The following is a 22,241-nucleotide window of genomic DNA, read 5'->3' on the forward strand; positions in this document are numbered from 1 at the left end:
GCAGAAACAAAAGTAAAAATGATTTGTATAAGGTTATATACATAAGATAAAATATGAAGATGTAAAAAATAAATGTATATCCTTTCAAAAATGTAAAACTTTTAGCGTTAAAAATAGTACTAAGAATTATGGAAAATAACCACATGTACCGGAGTAAAATGACAAGAGTGCAAAGCTCAAAGTAAAAGTTTCATATCTTACTTTAGGGGCCCTATTTATTAAACAGGGAAGCAGACATTCCCTCGAGGGAATATTCTAGGTCCATGTTTTCAATGGCAGGAATTGATTCCCACCAGGGAATGTCGGAAGAAAAGTCAGATTCCATGTTTTATAAATTGATCCCTTAAAGTTGTAAGGATCAGGTGTAAGGATAACTAAACCCATGAACAAGTTGTAATCTATCACAGTTTACCAGTCCTTAGATGTGTGGGATGCAATTTTACAGAAAACGGGTAGTGGTAAAATGTTGCCAGAAATGCCCTTTTCACTTCCTGTGTCTTGAACTGAAAGCAAAACCGTTGTTATCTTTCACTGGAACTGAAAAAGAAAAAACACCAAGTGGTGAATTCAATCTGCCCAGTGTATTAACCTATTTTGTCTAGGAATAGATCTATGTTTGTCCCAAACATGTGTAAATGTACTAGGGATTTGTTTACACTGGCAGTTCCTGAATGACTGATAACCCACCAGCCTTTCTGACTCCATTATATGGTTGTTTGATATTCAGTTGGTGGGCAATCATTCTGTGACTCCTCCTTGGACCATACACTGCGTGTGGAATCTGGTAGGTGGCCACAGTTGGGAAGCTGTAACCATAATGTACATCTACCTCCTATGTAATCAAGTTTTTACTGTTGATTGACTCACTATACCTGATGGATGTTTGTTCCAAGCATTAACTTGTCTTTCAGTAAAATAAGATTTTTTAGTTTTACATTTTTCACCTCCCAGTTTAGGGTTATGTCCCCATACTGCCCACCTCAAGTGTATTCACACCTCTTACGTATTTAAAAAGCAAACCGTCCAATGGCCTGACCCTTTACCAAATCACCTAGTATACGTAGGTTGAAAATGCACTTGTAGGAATAATATCAGATGCCTGGCATCACTGTCCTTCTGGGTAGAGGCTTGTAACTTTGGGTGAAATCTTACGAGTAGATGCGGTCAACTGGAGTGGAATGAATGCTATCCACAGGACTCCACCTGGAAGGTTGATGACATCATGTGATGCAGATGAGGTAAGGTTAAGGTAAGTATGATTTTATATTTTTTTTTTTGCAGGTATGTTTTTGACTTAAATATACCATGTTTCCGCGAAAAAAAGGCCCACCCACGGAAAAACCCCCCAGCAGGCTAACCATGCAAGGGTGAAATATAAGCCCCTCCCCTGAAAGCCCTATTGGCTTCTTCGGAGGGTGCAGTCACGTGGTACACGGAGGGATACCAAGAGGAAGGAGAGAGCAGGAGATTTTCAATGCACTGGAGCAAGGGGTGAAGAAATCGCAGGGTAATTAACCTACTGTACTCTGGTGTGACACTACAACTAATAGGAGGTTGGTGGATTATTTTTTCAAAGGGTCCTTGCTAGTATTTTTTTTCATTCATTAGCAGCAATGCATATTTATTAATTGATTTTTTTTTTGCTTTTACTCTTTATATTGGTTACTGTCTGTGGTCAACAAAGCTTTGGAAGTTTTGTTTCTGTGACTGCATGAGTCATATGTTAACTGTCAGCACATTTTCTTGTTATGTTGCACTGGTTTGCTTATGTATATATATACATAATAGTATAAATAACCATTATATATATTTTTTGTACATGAATTAATACAGATTTTTTGTACATGAGAAAAAAAAACACATCCCCTGAAAAAAAGCCCTAATGCGATTTTCAGAGGTAAAATAAATATAAGACCCTGTATTATTTTCGGGGAAACATGGTAGTAGTTGATTTGATGAGGGGGCTGGTCTATCCTAGTGGAAAGTCTTCTGTAAAGGTTTCAACAATGTCCCCATTTTTTAAGACTACTGTAAGGCCCCAGCCCAGCACCAGTGCTTGCCAAATGCCAGTCTCTAATCTAACCGCAGGATCAGCAACAGTAAATCTAACAAATAAACACACCAGCAGCAGGCCAGCAGCAGGCTTAACTCTTCAAGAGGCAACGGGCGACTGAGCAGAAAGGCTATAAAGTCCTCTCAGCCTGTGAAAGCACAGAATGGAGCCAGGGAAAAATCTGCTCCTAAAATCTCCTTTAGCAATGCACAGTCTCAGAGTGTGTGCTGGGGATGCTGAGAAGGTACATGACAGACTGCACAGCTAAAGGAAGCAGGGGATGCAGCTATTTCCTTGTTGTCCTTACTGCTGCAAGTGAAACAGCTGGACAGAATTAACCTGGTGTGAAACTGCAGTGATGCACAGCACAGGATGGCCAGGCAGATAAGAGTCTCCTAACAACTAAATTTTAAGGTTTACAGTTTTTTTCTGATATATTTTATCCATTTTACCTTTAATCATTTTCTTGCCCATCTCTGGATCTATTAGATCTTATTAATTTCATTTGATAAGTAGTCTCCAGAACTGGACACAGTATTCTAAACTAGGCCAAATTAACCTCCCCAGCGGTAACCCCGAGTGTGACTCGGGGTAGAAAAAAGATGCTGCAAGCGGTAACCCTGAGCTGCATCGGGTAGGTAAACCTATGAGAAAAGATAGTAAATATAGCGCTTACCTGATTCGCTGGCGTCCTCAATCCTTCTCCGCAATTGCTGTCTTCCTTCTTCCTCTGGCTGGCTTCCTCTGCACTCGATGAGTCACCGGGGAGTTCCCAGTGACGTTGGTGCGTGCAGACGTTCCGTTGGAGGCGGGAAATTCAAATCTTTTTGTATTGCATTCAATACAAAATAACTGTATTGAATACAATACAGTTAATTTATTTGTGTAAAAGCACTACATTGGCTTTCATGAACATTTATTTTATATTATATTATAATAGTATCAGTATAATATTTATTTTTGAAAAAAAAAATTGAATTTATTTGACGATTTTGTGTTTCAAACTTTATTATACTCATACTATTATATTATACTGTAAAATACATTTCCATGAAAAACAATGTACATATAAAACCGGACAAAAATGAACTGCTCAGGAGGTTAAAGATCTATAAAGGAGATGCACCCCAGTCTATGAATTGGCAGATTAATAGAAAGTAATAAACTTCCTGTGTCTCTGTTCCGAGCAGGTAAAATAAAATGGTCAACTATTTTACCATTTAAAATCTGGATAGAGTATGAAATGTTTAATACTACTGCCAGATTTAGTTTTTTCCCGTTCTCTCCTGTTCTCCAATAGAGAGATTTTTGTGTCCTGGGCAGGAAATCTCCATATAGTCAGAGAACCTCCTACCCCCCTCCTCAGACAGTTTTCTCCAGAACTAGTTTCCCTACTGGTACATTTCTCCTCTATTCCAATATACACTTAGAAGGAAAGATCAACAGGACAAATATTTTTGTTTTTTATTTGAAAATTGTTCTTTTGGAGAGTGCATGTTTACTATGCAAAATTAGGGTCAGCTTTGTGAATTTAGTGAAGTTGCATTTACTTTTTTATTGCACAATATTGGAAGATTGGACTGGAAAGTGATCACTATTACTCTAAGTAAATTCTTACTTTGCTAAGTGAACATACACTTAAGTCTGTAATACTTTAGTAAATCAATGTTATTGTCACTGAATGTCAACGTCTGGACTAGTTAAACCTGAATCTTTTATTCTGTGTTGAGAAAAATTCAAATTCACCATTTTCATTAAATACAACAATTTAAAATACAGGGAGACAATAAAATCAGCAATTATAGTATTTTATTAAAAACAGTACAAGTAGCAAATATCAAAAATAGGACAGTGTGAATGATACATCATATACAAATATACAGAATATAGGAAATGTACACAAGCAATGGAAGCCCTGAAATAGCACATGATGATTAACCAATCTCCTCTGTCTGGTTCTGAATCTACAGGACAACATTAATGTTACATACTAAATTCTTTGAATTTCATTATTAATTAATCCATGACAAATTATTTTGCAGAATCAGTACACGAGGTGAAGTGGCTAATGCCTTTGCTACATTTTCACTGGGTCTCCACTCATGAGAGAAGTACATGTGCTTTTCAGGGTTGCCCATTTACAAGTATAAACGCTAACAATGTCTACCAATATAAATCCATGATCCCCAGCCAGTGGCTTGTGAGCTTTCTGTGGCCTTTAGCTCTAGATTTTATGTTGCTTACAGGTAGGTGCATTTAGTAGGGAAACATTTCTGCACAAAGCCAATCACAGGCTACAACATCTACAAAATCCATTCTGTTCACAAGCTGAAACTAACAGGGGAAATGGCTATCAGCAGAGACCTGACATCATAGTGGTGTGATATTATAAGTGGCTATTTTGTCAAGTATTTCTAGATTTAGAAAATAACAGTTTTGCTTCATTTGAATATAACCAATAAATCAAAAATCAATATTATATTGAAAGGTCGGTTTTTGAAATATTACAATGTATACAATATACACACAATAGAAGAATCAAAACACTTGTTAAAGGCTTACTTCTATGGAAGATACTATGCAAGAGTAAGAATGTCTGGTCATTTGTTTTTTATTGCTACATGCAAGTTATATTTTTATTGTCCGTTCATGTATGTCTGTGCCCTGAGTGTACATCACTGATGTCAGTTTATCTTGCAATAATTTCAGGTGTTGGCTATACAATTTAAACACATCTAAAAACATTTCCTTCAGCTATTAATGTCTGCTATAGTTTAAAGATTGTGATACACATACATCAGATATACAATCTAAATTCTTTTCTTTATATTTTGGCTTTGCTGGGTTCTCCTCCCCTTACCATAATTAACCTGCCAGTTTACTGTTTAAATGAAAACTTTCCATTTACCTTAATATAGTCCCAATATTGCCATTACCATGTTTCATGTGCTGCACTACTACTACTACTACTACAGATCAGGGAGATTATGGCAGATACGTTGGGTATGCAGGGTGTTTAGCATTGTTTCCTAAAAACATCAAGCAGTGCTTAATGCTCGTCATTAGAGCCCTCAGCCCTGATGCAAGAAATGGGCTGACCCTTGAGTGGAGTTATTCCAACAAGTTAGTCTAGAACAGGGGTCAGTAAACTTTTTTGGCTACTAGGCCATTATCGGAGGTCAAGAAGGCACACTAGGCTGGACTCTCCCTCTAGTCCCGCACTGATGGCTAGGCCCCCCACCAGGAATGCCCCTGAAGGGAAATCCCTCTTCTCCACAATGCATACGGAGGAGAGGGAATGTCCCCCTACCCCAGCGGCGAAAGTGTAAATAGGGGAGGGAGGCATAACAAGGAGGCTCAAGGGCTGCATGCGGCTCCAGAGCTGTGGGTTGCTGACCCCTGCCGGCCAGGATTAGGCCAATTCGACCAGGGGGGTGTTAGGCTGGAACAGACTACTGGCTAGGCCATATCTGGTCTAAAGGCCGGAGTTTGCCTACCCCTGCTCTAGAAAATGAGTTGAAAAATTCTTACATAGAAAGACTGCCCTAGGTTAAGCCTACGTGTGATACAGAACCTCCATTGAAGACATGAAGGAGCACTCCCATTAGAAATCAGTTGTTGTGGAGCGTTGCTGGTACCATATTGGCTATCCTGGTAGATGAGTGAAAAACAATATGCGGGTAAACAATTAAAACCAAATAAAGATATTGATTGTTTACAGTGGTCGTGCACCTATTCATCAGTGTATGGCTGCCTTTAGATGTCACACATTTCTAGCAACAGATAAACAGCTAATATAAAAGGTGCATAAAGATTATTATGCTTTAAAAAAATTAATTTACTAATTAAACTACTAAAATTTACTAAAATTAATTTACTTTGTCTAATTACTATTACATTACTAATAATTACATTTTCAGCCTATTTCTATTGTACATGGTATACTGTGTTCACAGAATCATTACTGGTTTTCCATGTTACCCTTACCTGTGCTATTGCCTTATTGCTTCATTATTAACTCTAATCTTATGTCTGACTAGTCTAACTTAAAATATGTTTTTTTTATACTTCTACTATTTCAGATCTATGCATGAACACACTACCATCATTAGGGACAGCTAGAAAAAGTAGAATTGTAAGGTAAAATACCAATAAAATAGGGGAAATATATGTATTGCTGTTTAAAGAACAATCTTAAAGCTGAACTCTAGGGAAATGGCTAAATGTACGATTCAATCACATGAGAGCTGTTTTACATGCAAGGGGATTAGTATTTCGGCTCATTCATATCCTTAGATACACACCTGGCTGGTGACCTGACTTTTCTCTATTTTTTAGTAAAAATTACATTACTACATTTTAGCAAAAAGCTCGGCCACCTCCACACCACAATTATTTAATTGAAGAAGAATGCACAGCAGAAGCATAGTTCAGTTCCTTTTTGCTAGAATGCTCATTGTCAGCCTATGCCCACTGCAGCAACCAGATTAGCTTCCTGTGCTGCTTTTCTCTCTTCCATTCTGAGTACTGCTGTACAAAATACATTTTTATTGAATACAACTGCATTAATTGGTGTTTTTTGTAACTGGTAATAGCAGGGAATAGCCACTACTTCAACTGTTTTTAAAGTATCACTTCATGGTTGTGGTATCACGGTTCATTTAAAACCATTCTGCTTTTTAGGTATATGTTTTCCTTAGGAGAAACACAGCTGAACACACCTTACTAAACCTTGCTACATCAACCCTGAATGTCTTACGTGCCTTAGAATAATCAGTTTAGGTAACCACAGCCAATAAATAGCTGACAACAACAGCTAATAAAACACACATTACAACTTAATAAATTGAGTCGAATCCAAACGCTGATAACAGAACATTCACACATTCGCAACATGGATAATTAACTCTACCACAAGGGATGGAGAAAAGGAAATATGTGACTTCCACATCAAAAACTGCAAATATGAAGCAAAATGAAAATTTATCAAGTTATGAAATTTCCAGGTAGTATCCCTTTAGATAGAATCATCGTTATTAGATTTGACTAAATACGTCAATAACTGTCATTTTACAACATCTTTTTACAAAAGATCTTTGGTATTATGTATGCAAGAATGATACAAAAAAACAACAACTCACAATTCATACAATGATTCTACATAGTACTTTTATTCCTTTCCATCAAACTTATTTTTGGGCGTCCAAATAAGCACCGTGCCATGTCATGCACTATATCTGGAGTGCATGAATAGAAATGTATTATATTCCATGTTTAAAAATTTAAAAAAATTCCATTGGTATGGATTTACCAACACCAGAGGGAAATTAATGTCATCAATCAAGGGATTATTATTCTAGTGCAAGCTGAAAAGTTTGCTTTTATTTATTTTATGTTTTTTTCGATCTGGGCCTAGCAGGAAAAAAAACATTTTACTACACACCAACCATTTTTCATATATACATCACCCAGCACATTAAAATATACAACTAATATACATTTCACAGTCAGACTGACACTTAGGAATAACCAAAACAATTTTGTACATACACACCTATACATTTGCTCCTATTTAGGAATTTTGGACAGAGATCTGACGAGAGGCCGCACATTAGAGAGAAATGTGCTACATACATCCATAGAATATCGTGAAAGCAAGAATGTTTATTGGCTCAGCATTAAACATTTGCAGGAATCAATAATGGTGCTAACGGGATCTTTACATTCATGCTGACTATTGTGATAGAACAAAATGAGCAACAGAATTGCAACATGAAAAGTTAAATCTAGAGTCTGTTAATGTGTGTGTTTATTCTTTTTTCACATTCAGTGTTTTTCTTCTTTTCTCCCTAGTATAATGTTTTGGTTGTACATATGACTGCATATCTGGAAAGTGGTCAGTCTTCCTTTTATATAGACATGACTCACAGAATCACTAGTCTTATCCATACATGTTTTGTTACCTGTAGCTCCTGATGGAAAGAACAGCTGAATTTCATTGACAAGTAACAGGTGGCCATGTTAGCATATGAAATGATCATGTAACAGATGGCAATATAAATGGATAACACTGTAAATTAGTCAAACAGATGTAGCAGGCTATGTTTAAATTCCTTCTATCCATATTCTGTACGTACAGGGTTCAAAACAAGCAATTAACAAACAAGCAAGGTTCACCTAATAAATTATGGCATTACCTTACCCCTGGTTTTCAGCTGCAGTTTAGCCGGGCAATAGGTAATAGTCTAAATATCAGTTCATATCCAGCAGCCATCAATCTGCAAATGCACTGACCATGTTGTTTTGGCTGTTGGATTAAAATATGGATGAATCTTTTAGACTTAGATCAGTCTACTGAAGTAGGCACCTTTTGGTGACCCAACAAATGATCTGAATGATTACTTACATTGATGCCTTTATATTTTTATGTGTATTGTACAAAAAGGGCCTACATTGTTGACTGTAGGACAGCTGCTTTAATGTGAGATGTTTGCCTAAAAATGATAAAACCTTTTATATTAGAACTTGCGAATTTAGTCTCATTGTTGATGAATAACTCAAGTGAATATCCAACTCCAATATAACCCTTTGTGTTGGGTATCTCTGTTGGAGGAAGTGAGAGGCATATTTTATAACACTATGAAGTCTTTTGAACTATTTGGAAGTACACGCTGGGGTATACGGTATATTAATGTTTTCAGTACTATGTTCATTAGAATTCCTACAGCTGTTGCAAAAGTGACAATGACAGTGCCATATCAACTGTTGAGTTTTCTACAATGTACAGTAAACTAATATTTAAAGAATCCAACAGTGATATCTTTAGTATGGTTTTACATTAAAACATCATGGGTAAAGGACTTTTTTTAAAAATTTATTGTAGAAGTAGTTTTGTAATAGCATTCAAACAGCAGGAGCCTATGGTATTTAACTGAAGCATATATTTCAAATGTAATATCATAATTCATGGTGGCTTGGAGGCTCTATGTATACCTTATGATGGTTCCTGTTTTAATTGAAAAAAAATGAAACCAATGTTGAAGTTGGTAAGGATACAGAGTCATGTATATGATGTGGAGTTTGGGCAGAGCAGAGTCTAAATGGAGCTTATTGGTAAATACCATATAAACGAGCATGCAACTATGCAAGGTACCAAAAGGCCCAGGTAGGTGCTATCCTCCTATACATTTTACTACAATTATAATTGATCAAACACGCACACTACTTGAATAGATGAAGTAAATCACATTTTTCCTGAATTTCCACCTACACCTGATCAAATATACAATATGTTGCAATCACAAAATGACTAGGCTACAAAAACTTATATGAGAATGTAAGATCTTACAAAAGACATTGTACACATTCACGTACCTATAAATACTAATAGCACTGTGCATTGTGACTGGGTCCAATTCACCCAATTCTTCAGTCTGATTATATGTGCACATGGGATTGCAAGATGCTACAACTGGACGATTCTTTAAAAATACAATCCCTATATTTGTATAAATACATACCTGGGTATTGTTTGTTTATCTGTTGCCTTTCTGAAATGCTAATACACATTTTAGAATTTTACTATTGTTCACATGTGGGAATGTTTAACTATCAGTAAGTAAATACCTATGCTAGAAAGTTTTACAATTGTTCAACAGTTTTTAGGTATTTTTCATAGATGGTAAGTGATTGTACTCTTCTTCACCCATTGGACGTGTACCATTGCAAGATGGGAATTCCCTTGATTTATTGTTTGTTTTTGGTTATATAAAGCTCATAAGGCACATCTAAAGAAGCATACACATGTCCTGGTTGTTCAGTTACTCATCTTGTTGCAGTGCTATGCAGGTTACATCTGTAGACAAAAACATGGTGAACACAACCCGGTTTCTCAGCAGTGTCTGACCAGACCTCCCATTTCCTTACGGAAAGTCCTGGTTGAAATAGTCCTTACTCAACATCTGTATGGTGCAGAATCTTCCAGTGGTTCAATGTCGGAACTGATCACAAAACGATTATGAGCCTCACCTCAGGATGACACCCCTGTTTCGGTCACGAGGTAACACCAAGTTGCGGAAGAAGATAAAGATCTGGAACCACACTTGGTTTCTGTTATGCTGAATCTGCAGTGAAATAAGATGACAAAAATACATTAAAAATAACAGAGGTTTATCGGTACATAAAAAGGTTAGCCCTTGTTACCAGAGGACAAAGGACTAGTAAACAGTGTTGCCTATCTATGCCTTCCCTGTGGATGACCTTTACCAATTATTATACCAAAATTTTGGCAATATAATGAAGATTGTAAATTCTCTGTAAATTGCCCTTTAGATTTATTAATAACTATATAATAGTTAAGAGCAAAGCTCAGTCTAAATGACCTGTTCAATTCACAGCAAATCAGGTTTGCACTGGGATACATAGTTATTACTATTATTATTATTAAACTGTATAAATATAGCACCAGCATATTACACAGCGCTGTACATTAAATAGGGGTTGCAAATGAAGACAGATACAAACAATGACAGAGAAGGAGAGGACCCAGCCCAAAAGAGATTATATTATTTATATTAGGAAAGTAGCACACAATAGGAAGGGGGAGTTATAGAGTACAGGGGTTCGTCCAATAAGATTGGTGTGTGACCAGTTTTAAAAAAGTGGATGTTATTCACACAAATCACCTTCTAACTAAACAGCAGTTATAATGAGACTTTCCTAAAAGTTTTTTTGGATCAAGGGGACCATTTACTACATATTACCAGTGCAAGTGCTGCTTACATAGCCAAAAGATATACCATATATAATTTACAGGTAGTTCCCGAGTTAAGGACATCGGACATATGGACGACTCCACTAAACGGACAGGGCTTCCCTGCTCGCTTGTGTGCAGGACAGAGGCTTGATGGGGGAAGGGGGCGGTTTGCATGACTTGCAGAAAAAGCCTTTTGGTTGTAACTCGTTAATGACCAAGACAAACTCTGCAGTTGTTTCTTTTTGCAAATCAAAGCACAGCTTGCTCCACAAGTTATTAAATGTCTAGGCTGCATAATGTTTTTTTTTTTTTTTGCTTTGCTTCTGATTAACTCACAGTGAGGATTTTATACAGTAACTGATACCACGCTGCCTAATAATATGTTGAAAGAAACATCTGTCCTAATTGCATTTATTAGGATAATGTATCTGTTCTGACTTACATACAAAATCAATTTAAGAACAAACCTACAGTCCCTATGTCATATGTAACCCAGGGACCACCTGTACTAGGCTATGAAGATGTTTAAACCATAATTGTTCTGTGGCTAAATAAACACCATGGTCTATACAGATTAGGGATGAGTTTGGGTTTTCAAAATCAGGTTACCACAAGAATAAAGGAACAACCTGTAATGCAGTGCAAAGCCTTCTTCTTGGTCACACAATACCACAATCACAATATTTTAAAGGAATGGTCTTCTCTAGTGTATTCTGGAACTCTTAGGAAAAGCTGACATTTCAAATTTGTTTCCACTTTTGCATTGTTACATGTCTCTGATAACATTGCCAGACTTTCATGTATTTAGTTTGACAATAGCTTGCTAAATATACATTCAAATTGCCATATTTAAATAACAAAGTTCCATTTCCCACCATAGACATTAGTAGGTTTTGGTAGGTGGAGACAAGATTTGAGAAACTATTTGGCAACCAAACTCAGACAGATTCACTCATCTCTAGTGCAAACTTGACAATAGTCAAATTAGTATCTCTGCTTCAGCTCAGATTGAGTGGTCAGGTCAGCTTCAAGTGAGCTCCCTTCAACAGAAAATAGCACATGGGAAAGTATGAAAACTGCCATTTGGAATCACAATTGTTTCACCTGGAGCTAAACCCTTGGCTACAGTTATTGTGATGACAACTGCAGAACCTCCAAGAATTGGTTTCCTGTAATTAATGTTTCTATCACTATAGATTATCATTGCATACAAAGTTGCTTTGTATCGACATTTGTTTTTCAAAAGTGCAAAAATCTGCCAAACATATATTGATGCAGTGCATGCTTAATCACTTGAGTTTGCGTTTGTTTTTTTTGTTGACAATTGTAAATATAGGCATAAGCTTTGGTTTGGCAGTCATTGTTGTACCACTATTCACTCTTTATCAATCAATTTGTTGGTACACATTATATGCAGTTAATCAACATTCATATGGCAATTATGTGGCATAATATAGGATCTTGGCTGGGTAAACAATACCTAACAGATCAAAGAGAAGGACTCTAGGCTGGGTCACAGAAGGGCAAATACATGCAGAAACGAAGTGTAAGGTACAGGATAGATGAAGGGACAAACAGTCACAAGGAATGGAGCAAAGCCAGAGGGCAATGCCAGGAGAGCAAAAAAAAGTGTAAAAGCATTTGTCTAAGGAAGAGTACAGAAGAGTCAAGAAAGAGTCAAAAACGTGAAACCATGATATTTCACTTGCTATACCATCTAAAAGTACCAATACATAGAGACAGTTTGATAATGTTATTGCTCCCATGCCACAGCTATCAAGCAATCTTTTAATAGCAGCTGTGAAAAGTCAGACAATTTAATATATAGTGGGCCCCTGCTGGTAATTCCAGTCTTTGGATATAAGGACACCACCTTTCCTTTCCCGATTGGATAACACTGTTTGTATTATCTTTATTGGCTGATTTCAACCGTAAAATAAATAATTTCAGCCAATAGGGAAATGACGGCTAGATAGTAAAAAACAAGTGAGTTTTTACTTTAGGTTTTAAAGTTGCTGTCTAGGGAATGCTAGGGATTGGAGGCTGGGAAATCCTGGAATTCAATTTAGGAGACCATGTACCCAAAATCACACAACTAAGGGCATAAATAGCCTTTGGATGTGTACCCTGGGACAAAGGAGAAACAGCAAAAGGCGAGGGAACACAGAGATAGTAAGTGAAGGTGAGGCAATTGATCTGTGCCATAATCTGCCCAACAGACAGACATGTCTTTACAGATGAACTACAACCTCGTTATTCTTAGCACTGTGCACAGGTATTCCATAGTGGACAGTGTATATAGTACAAAAGTTCCGGTTCTAAAAAATTGTTCCCTTTAAGATATTTCTTAGACAGAGTAGAAAGATTAATAAGCATTCCTCAGAGTGTCCTGGAGAGTCCTGCACATGCTAAGCACCTAAACCTATGCCAAAAGATTACACGATCCCTGCTTTGCTCTATGTTTCATGGAATTATAGACTAAAAAATATGTGCAGTTTTTCTAGGGAGTCCAAAAACCTCAAAAGGCAGCTGGACATACAGGGAAATATGGCCGGGGGGGTTTGTGAAGGATGCACTGAAAGTGCTAAATGGATGTTAGCAGTAAAGAAATGACTCTTTGTGCCCTCTCAGCATTAGAAGCAGAGATAATTTGTTATTAGCTCATGCCAGAAAGTAACAATAGACATAAGGACATATCATCAGTGGGTAGGATTAGCAGCCTTAAAAAGTATACTACTAATGACCACATGGGAGATTTTACTGCACATGGTAACATAAACTAAATGCATTAGAGAGACCGTTTTACAAAGTCAGCAGAATTACTGTACCGTGTGGGGACTGGTGGTAATTATTTATATCACTATAGAATAAACTGAACAACTACACTCTGGTCTCAAGAGACAGTAGTTAGTAAGTGGCCTTAGATTTCAAACACGCTTAAAAGCTGAACTCCAAATATGTAAATAAATTCTATTATGTATCAATTAAAAAAATAACTTTCTGTTGCACAACCATTATAAGCTTGAATCAGATTGATATCAATATAAATTGATTCCCAAAGTAATTTAGACTGGAAAAGGAAGAGTCAACACTCTGAGAACGTAATCTGCTGCTTACAGTGAACATGGAGGGTAAGAACAAAGTAATGACCTCCTCATTATATTGTTATTATTACACAGTATTTATATAGCGTCATCATATTACGCAGCGCTGTACAAAGTCAATAGTCATGTCACTAGCTGTCCCTCAAAGTGGTTCACAATCTAATGTCCCTACAATGGTCATATTATTATTACACAGTATTTATATAGTGCCATCATATTATGCAGCACTGTACAAAGTCCACAGTCATGTCAATAACTCAATTTAATGTTCCTACCATAGTCAATATTGTAGTTTAAGGTCAATTTTGGGGGGAAGCCAATTAACCTCACTGTATATTTTTGTGAGAGGAAACCAGAGTACCCCCACACAGACACAACCTGCAAACTCCATGCAGATAGTGTCCTAGCTGAGATTCAAACCAGGCACCTAGTGCTACAAAGGACAGAGTGCTAACCTCTGAGCCACTGTGCTACCCATGTGTCTTTATTACAGTTTAATATCAATTTTGGGGGGTAGCCAATTAACCTAACTGCATGTTTTTAGAATGTGGGAGGAAACGGGAATACCCGGAGGAAACCCAGCAAACACGGAGAGAATCTGCAAACTCCATGCAGATAGTGTCCTGGCTGAGTTTCGAACCCGGGACCTAGCGCTGCAAAGGCCGGAGTGCTAACCAATGAGCCACTGCGCTGCCTTTGTCTCTTTTTTATTCAATAATTACAGATATGGAGTGGTGCCTAGATATAGTTTAATTGCTTAACTGGGAGTTAAACTATGGAAGTTTTGCACAAAAAAGCAAGGAAGAGGCTAAATATATTTCACTAGTAATGCCTGTGTTTTTCTCCCATTTACTGATTTACCATGGCTTGTTCTGCATGTAGAGGCATGGATTTGCTTCTGTGGATCTGAGTCTCCAGCAAGGTGACCATAGTCCATCACCACAATCCACTCCAAATATGCTAAGACTCACATTTAGTACATGTCACCATGCAGATATAAGACACCGGATTGCCTAAGCTCACCTAAACGCTAGAAACTGCACTACTAAATTAAATAAAGGGTACATGTTCAGAGTATCGGTTAGATATAATATTTTTAAATGTTTCCTATAACATACCAGAGTTTTGGCAATTATCATTGATGGGCATTTGAAATCCAAAAATTATGGCAGGCCCCATATAGCAGGGTTGTTGTTTGGTATTAATGTCATTTATTGGATATGTTAGAAAGTGATTTAATGGGTAACAAAGAGATGCAGAAGCCTCATCCAAACATTGCAAGTAACAATGAGAAGCAGATGTGGGCAAAGAGTACATTTTTATAAAAGTATAAACAGTTTTTGTGCTTTAATAAATTCAAAATGTATCTTATGAATCTTCTTCCGTATTTTAGAAAAACTAAACTGGATCCTCAAACCTGGTTCCATGTTGAACTTTTTCTATGTAATACACTGCTGTCTACACTGAAACAGTCCTTCATTAGATAAATCACTGAACACGTCAGAGCCGCAGCTGCATACACAACAAAACCATTTTCAATGTTTTTTTTTTTATCCCTCGCTGTCTAGTTCCAAACCTTCCTTAAAATCCCAGGGTGAGGGGTTTCAGAGCGAGCAATGATCCATCTGTAAGTGATTTCACACTGAGCGGGTTGCAAGGTTAATCTTCAATTTTAACCACACTGCTGAGACAGCAAAACCATACCGTACAAAACACGGCTATCCTCCCTCTCCACTGCTATCACCCTGATAATAAAACCCCTTTACATTTTGTTTTGGAATGGGAAACATAAATTATGATCTATGTGGGATTTTCCTATGTTCCAAATGTAATGAAAACAGTAAGTGTCTGTTACCAAAATGATATGTCACATCATCCTAAAAGAATAATGTTTAATTGCTGTTCTTTTTCTTTGGGTATTATAGCTAATACATATCAGGAGCCATCATTCTGTCAGATCCTTCAGATGGTAAATACTATATATAAACCCAAACATTAAAAAAATGGTAAGCAACGTCATGTTAATGTGTTTTTATATAAGGCATTTTCAATACTTTTAAACATACATCCTGTAATAAAGAATACCTGGTGATCCTGCCATGAGGGTCCATGTTCAGGCACTTTTTTGTTAAAGGATGACAATGCTCTACACTTGTCTACTAATAGTGCTCCTGTGTTGTTCCCCTGGAATTCTGATGAAGACTACACATGGTTGTTACACAACAATAACACAAATCATTGGTCTTTGTTCCTCTCCCTGTGCAATGCAAGCAGATCGTAGCTGGTGGAAGGGACTAGCTTGTGGCTTTACCTAGCTTTCTAAAAGTAAGAAGATATGGTAAGAGCCGCATCTGATCCTGATCCTCCATGGTTGAAAAATGATTTTAAATTAAAACAAACAAACCATGGACAGTTAAGCTGCGTACACACTTCCAATTTTTATCGTTGGAAATGAACGACGAACGAACGTCGAACGATCGATTGGGCAAAAATCGTTCGTAAAAAAAGTAACCAACGACGCCGACGAACGAGGATAGTCGTTGGAAATGAACGACCGGACCGGCGGATCGGATTGGACGACGATCGTTGACCATCTATCGTGTGTACGGTCGTTCATTGATCGTCCATGGTCTGAGCATGCGCGGTGAGCGAACGTTCGCTCACTTCCTGTGGTGCACGTCACTTCCTGTATCGTTCAAACGATCGCATCTATCGTGTGTACAATATCTGCGAACGATCGTGTCGTTATCTGTATGTACAGGATCGGTGCTATACGATCGTTGGCAGATATCGTGCAGGATCGTTCCTTTACCAACGATAATAATTGGAAGTGTGTACGTAGCTTTAGGCTGGGGGGAAAGGACCAAATGATGCAGAATTTACCTCCAGCCAAAAAGGTGTATCTGACTTTCGTCAGGTTTTAATTTAGGATTGTGGACAGTGAAACAGAGAAAGTTCTTTCAGTACAAGAGAAAAGTCTGCACAACTGTTACATAGTTACATAGTAGGTTAGGTTGAAAAAAGTCATACGTTCATCAAGTTCAACCACTAGGGAAATAAATATATCCCAGATATAAAACGCTATAAGACATAGTTGGTTCAGAGGAAGGCAAAAAAAAACCCTGGTACAATTTGCTCCAACAGGAGAAAAAAATCCTTCCCGATTCCATGAGGAAATCGGATGTTCCTTGGATCAACAGTTTCTGTTTTCTTTACTTTATATCCTTAATAGTTAGTTATATTCTGTGCTTCTAGAAAAACATCCAGCTTTTTCCTAAAGCAATCTAAAGTAGTTGCTGAAACTACTTCCTGAGGGAGCAGATTCCACATTTTCACAGACCTTACAGTGAAGAATCCCTTCCTTATCCGGAGCTTAAACTTCTTTCCTCCAGACGCAAAGAGTGCCCTCTTGTTCTATGTAATGATATCAAAGTTAATAATGGGGAAGTGAGTTCTCTATATGGACCGTTTATATATTTATACAGGGTAATCATATCCCCCCTTAAACGTCTCTTCTCAAGGAAGAATAGATTCAGTTCAGCTAATCTCTCCTCATAGCTGAGCTCCTCCATTGCTTTTATTCCATTCCTCCTGTGCAACATGGAAAGTAAGGCTTTAGGTCCATCACTTAAACACCGGACTATCCTAGTAGCAGAAAAGTAATGCTGGAGTCATGTTTAATGTACAGGGTTGTATAGTCAAATTTCTGTATTGTGGGGACAAACAGCATAATATCAGTTCCCCTCAAAGCAAGTTCCATCTGAAAGCATCTTGTCCAGACACCCTAAACTAGAGATAAAAACTGTAGTAAACGGCAAATATTGCAGTGTAAGACATTTGAAGAGAAACTATGGCTTGCAACACTTTTTGTGTTGTTTTTGAGGTTTGCGTCCATAAAAAGCTGAAAACAGAATGTACATTGTGCATTTATTTATCTTTACCCTGACTGGGCCTGTACATGTAAATCCAGATGAAAAAAATGAGGAAGTTGAAGAAGCAGCAGACTAAAACCACAAGATATACATTGCATGCAATTTAAAGCATACGCATAGAACATTGCTGACTAAAAATATTGTGTTTTATTGGGTCCATTTATAAAGACTAAGCTGAAAAATGCAGTAACATGCCCAGGAATGGACAGGGTATTGTCAAGGGGAGGTAATAGGTGGAAAGGTCAGCCTGGGATTTAGGTAAAGTAGGAGATTGTGTCTATGAAATCAGTTTGATCATTTTTATGATCATTGAGAATTCATTAACATGACATATATAATCTCCTTCCAACTGCATCTATTTCAAGTAGGTTCTGCATTCCCATAAACTTATCCAATGGAAACCGGAGCTAGAAAAAGCCTAAAGATGCCATGGGAAAATATAAAAGGTAACACTACTAAACACCTTTGAGAAATACTTTTGGCTTGGCTGTTATGCTGACTCATCAGCTTCAATACTTTCTAATTAAGGAAACTTGAAAGCCCCTATTTGCATAGTTGTTCCAGGTTAAAAACTCAAGAATTCGGGCCTGACTGCCAGGCAACAACTGCCGATATCAGAGTTTAGTAATGGCAGCCTGAATATTTTTTTATTGATGGCAAGGGGTCTGAGATTCATTTAAGGGTCTGGGAATATAGGGTATTATGTGTTCTGTACACAGGGGTACAAACCAGCATTGAGATTTACCAAATATCAAAAATCAACACACAGTTGATTTAACGTTAAAACCTCTTTTATTTAAGTTTTAGACAAAGTTTTATATATGAATATTTACATACGTATTAGGAAATAATAGTATCAAAGTCCAAAGCAGACATGCAGTGTCACGGTTGTTCTAGACAGGAAGTTCTTTCAGTTACTTGGTAGCCTGATTAAGCAAGACTAAAGGCCAGACACACTTCTAGAACTTTTATTTTGCAATGTCGGTTACACTACTTTTTAATTATTACCTTACAGCAATATGGGGCACACGCTGTACTAAAAACTGCCCCGTACTTTCCATCGTGGTCCCAATTTTTACTCCAACGTTTACCTTCCTTTCTACAGTGTTATACGAGTCCTAACAGAGACGTCATAGTAAAATCAATATGTATGCTCATAGTACTGGGGTGCTTCTACAGGTAACAACAAAGTGAAAGCTGACCTAAACTAAAACATTTCTAAAATAAAAACAGTGCTGATGTGCAGAAGTGTTGTGGTGACGGCAAGAACCTGTGTAAAGCTAGTGCTTTTCATTTTGATTGACTTGAAATAAATTTTAACTAGCAAAAGTCCATTAACTGTACAACCATACACTGCAAATAATGCATGGTGCAACAGGAGGAAAGCCCAATGAAGACAAACATTTGTGCATGCTCAAAGTTCAATCAAACATAAAATCACAGATAAGCCTAAAAAAACGAAATCAATCAGATTCTTCTACTATCAACAAAAATTTTCTGACCTGACTGACCAAGGTGTTTTTTTCCTATCTTCGATAGCTTTTGGTTGATTAAATGCAGAATTGATTTATGATTGATGTGATGTAACAATTTAATGGACTGCTCCATCTTACAAGGAAACGGAGATGTGTACGGGTAGTTTTTATCTTCAAATAAATCCCTGTGTCTTATTTATCTACAGCCCAAAGTGTACATGACCACTAACTCGCAAACAATTCATTATGTTTGAACCTTGCCCAAAAATGAAAAGAGGATAGTTTAGGTCACAGAAGGACAAAACCATAGCTTTTTTAGGTTTTCCAGCATCATAATATATCCAGCTTTATTGGAATACCAACATACCCTCATAACTCGTGCCAATCACGATAGTACTGTGAGCACATCTAAGTGGTACCTTAACATGGTCTAAATTCCAGTTACCTATCATGGGGCTTAGACTGGGATGTGACCAACCCAAAACCCACCTGAGGGCATAGACCAAGAAATCAAGCTATGGCACAGTCAAACCAACTAAAAAAGCTGAGACAGCCAGTCTGTTAAAACAAATTTGACAGGTGAACAGGCACCTCTGAGGCTTCAGGTCTGTGGGAACCAAGTTCCAGCAGTCAGGGGCCCCTCTCACTATGGCTAAGGGGCTTTCACGAGGCCTTGACTTTGTCCCAATTGAAGATTAGGTCTACTCCTCTCAGCACTTAGTCCTCCCCATGTCTTTAATTGTCACTGGCAAAGGGCTCCACAACCCATTGATGTTTTGGAATTTTATAGCTGAAAAACAAAGAAGAAACTAAGTGTTTGGAAGTGGTAATTTTAGCTATAACAGAAGTTGTAATATGGCAATAGGTTCCCAGGGCTGCACAGGCACACAGTGATTTATCTGATGGTATCACATGTACAAAGACATAACAAGAAGCACTGTTGTTACTTCTGACACGCTTCATTTTAAGGGAAGGTTTTAAAAATCCCTAATTGATGTACAGTGTTGCGTAATATGTTGGCGCTATATAAATCCTGTTTATTATTTATATTATTAATAATAATAATAATAATAACAATAATAATAAATAAGTTGGCATTGGCAAAGCACAAATTCATTCCAAAGAACCCTTAAGTTGAACTTCTACTGAACAACAGGTTTTACATATTTAAAGCATTTGAAAGATTTCTAGAAGTATAAATAATACTGTTATGCTTTAACTTTTAATGAACAAGGAAAAGTTGTAGTGGCATGTAGGGACAACATAACAATAAAAATGTGAAAGGTCAGTAAGTTGTTTCCTGCCTTCTCATTTTCTGAACATGACTATAGATATACTTGAGATAAGGAAGTACGAGAAGCCAGTTACTGTGCTGGGGATTGGATTATGTAACAACCTTACCAAGTCAAGCTGGAAAATAAGAGGAAGTAAAGGGTGGTAAACAAGAAAGAACTGAAGAAGAAGTGAAGTATATAACCAATTTTATAGGTGAATTTTTCCAAAGGCAAAAAGTACCTTTATTAAAAAATATGTAAAAGACCTACCCTATTGCGTAACATTACTGATTGTGAAAGAGTTGCCTCCGGGAATGATTTGTAAGAAAACAGTTCATGACATGATCTGGTAATAAAGGGAAATGGCCTGTACACATGGGTGTCAGGCTGTGGCTTTCTGGGTGCAGAGTGTTACAAATGGGGGCGAGGAGCTGAATGTGAAGATGTAAATGTCTATAAGGTTTAAGACCCCCGGATGAAACTTCCACACTGATCCAGATGCATGGGCATCGCTTCTGTACCACTGGTGGCAGAGGTGAGCCGGAGTAGGAGAAGAGTGGCGGCAGAGGTTTCTAGTGGGGAACTATGGTCTAAATGGTGTAGTGGAAAAGGTGTGCTGGAGAAACAGTTGTGAAAAGAGTATTCAGGGGTGCAAGTAATACAGAGCCTTTTAGCCGAGTGCACCACCCGGCACTTTTCAGTAACCACCCGGCTGTTTTTGGGTGGTTACCTAGGAGTTGGGCCACAATACAGGGGCTGCCAATGCTGCTATATATTGACCTCTGCACCTATACAGGGAGTGTAGCCGTCAAGAGTGTGCATATATAACAGTCAGAATTAGCTGTACACTACATATGTATGACCATACTCTGTAAATTACGCTGTAACGTACATACCCATTACTGTTGTATGTTACATATTATAAATGTTGCATACTCCTGAAATGACATACACTGTGTACACTGGGCTATAGATAAAATGTTCATGATCACTGCACTTTGTACAAAAATATTACAGACCTCTTCACTTTATGTATTTTCTTTTCTTGTATTTATATAGCGCTGATATATTAGGCTCTATATGGTATATTGTTATTAAATACTGCTGAACAAAGTATACATGGCCACATTAGTTCATGGTCTCAAAATGGGGCTGCAAATCTACCAATATGCAAGCATTAGATGTTCTAGAGGGCTGTTCATATATATTGTTGTGCCAAAAAACACCATTTTTGCATCTTGGTGTCCTAGAAGTAAGGGACAACATAAAAGACGTCTATGCTACGTTTTACCGCAATTATGTTTTCAAGCATTTATAAACGTGGGAAAACGCAGGGAGCGTTATCCATGACGCTCAAAAATCTGCCTCAAGGAAACGCCTTGGTGTAGAATAGCCCATTGAAATGCATTGGAATTTTATGGGCTTTATGGGCTCAGGTTAAACCCTGGGGAAACAGTCCGTGTAGACACAGCCCGTAATTTTTTTACTTCTCATTGCATAAAAAAGATTTAGCTCTCATAAATTACATGAAACCAATTCAATGTCCTCACAGTAATCTTTTAACTCAGTTTGCTGGGAAGATATAAAAAAAAGCAGTAGTCAGGTGCTGGTGGTGCATTATGGGTAGTAAAATATCTTATGACTCAGA

The 22,241-nt window shown here is 37.5% G+C and overlaps 1 protein-coding gene across 8 annotated transcripts in view; it reads right to left on the reverse strand.

Annotated features, from left to right (window-relative positions):
* Window positions 1–3,845: 3,845 nt before the first annotated feature.
* BMF (Bcl2 modifying factor) overlaps window positions 3,846–22,241 on the reverse strand; it is a 44,307-nt gene continuing 25,911 nt past the window's right edge. For 7 of the 8 annotated variants that reach the window (XR_011923111.1, XM_072428893.1, XM_072428892.1 and 4 more), the window contains one exon: window positions 3,846–10,176. Coding sequence is in view for 7 of the 8 variants with exons in the window: in XM_072428893.1 (XP_072284994.1) it covers window positions 10,078–10,176 (99 nt within the window). In the remaining variant the exon portion in view is untranslated. Of the gene's footprint in view, window positions 10,177–12,112; window positions 20,110–22,241 lie in introns of those variants that run through there. The other variant, XM_072428899.1, reaches the window with a different exon arrangement.

The sequence above is a fragment of the Pyxicephalus adspersus genome, chromosome 12 (assembly GCF_032062135.1).
Source record: "Pyxicephalus adspersus chromosome 12, UCB_Pads_2.0, whole genome shotgun sequence".
Taxonomy (NCBI): domain Eukaryota; kingdom Metazoa; phylum Chordata; class Amphibia; order Anura; family Pyxicephalidae; genus Pyxicephalus; species Pyxicephalus adspersus.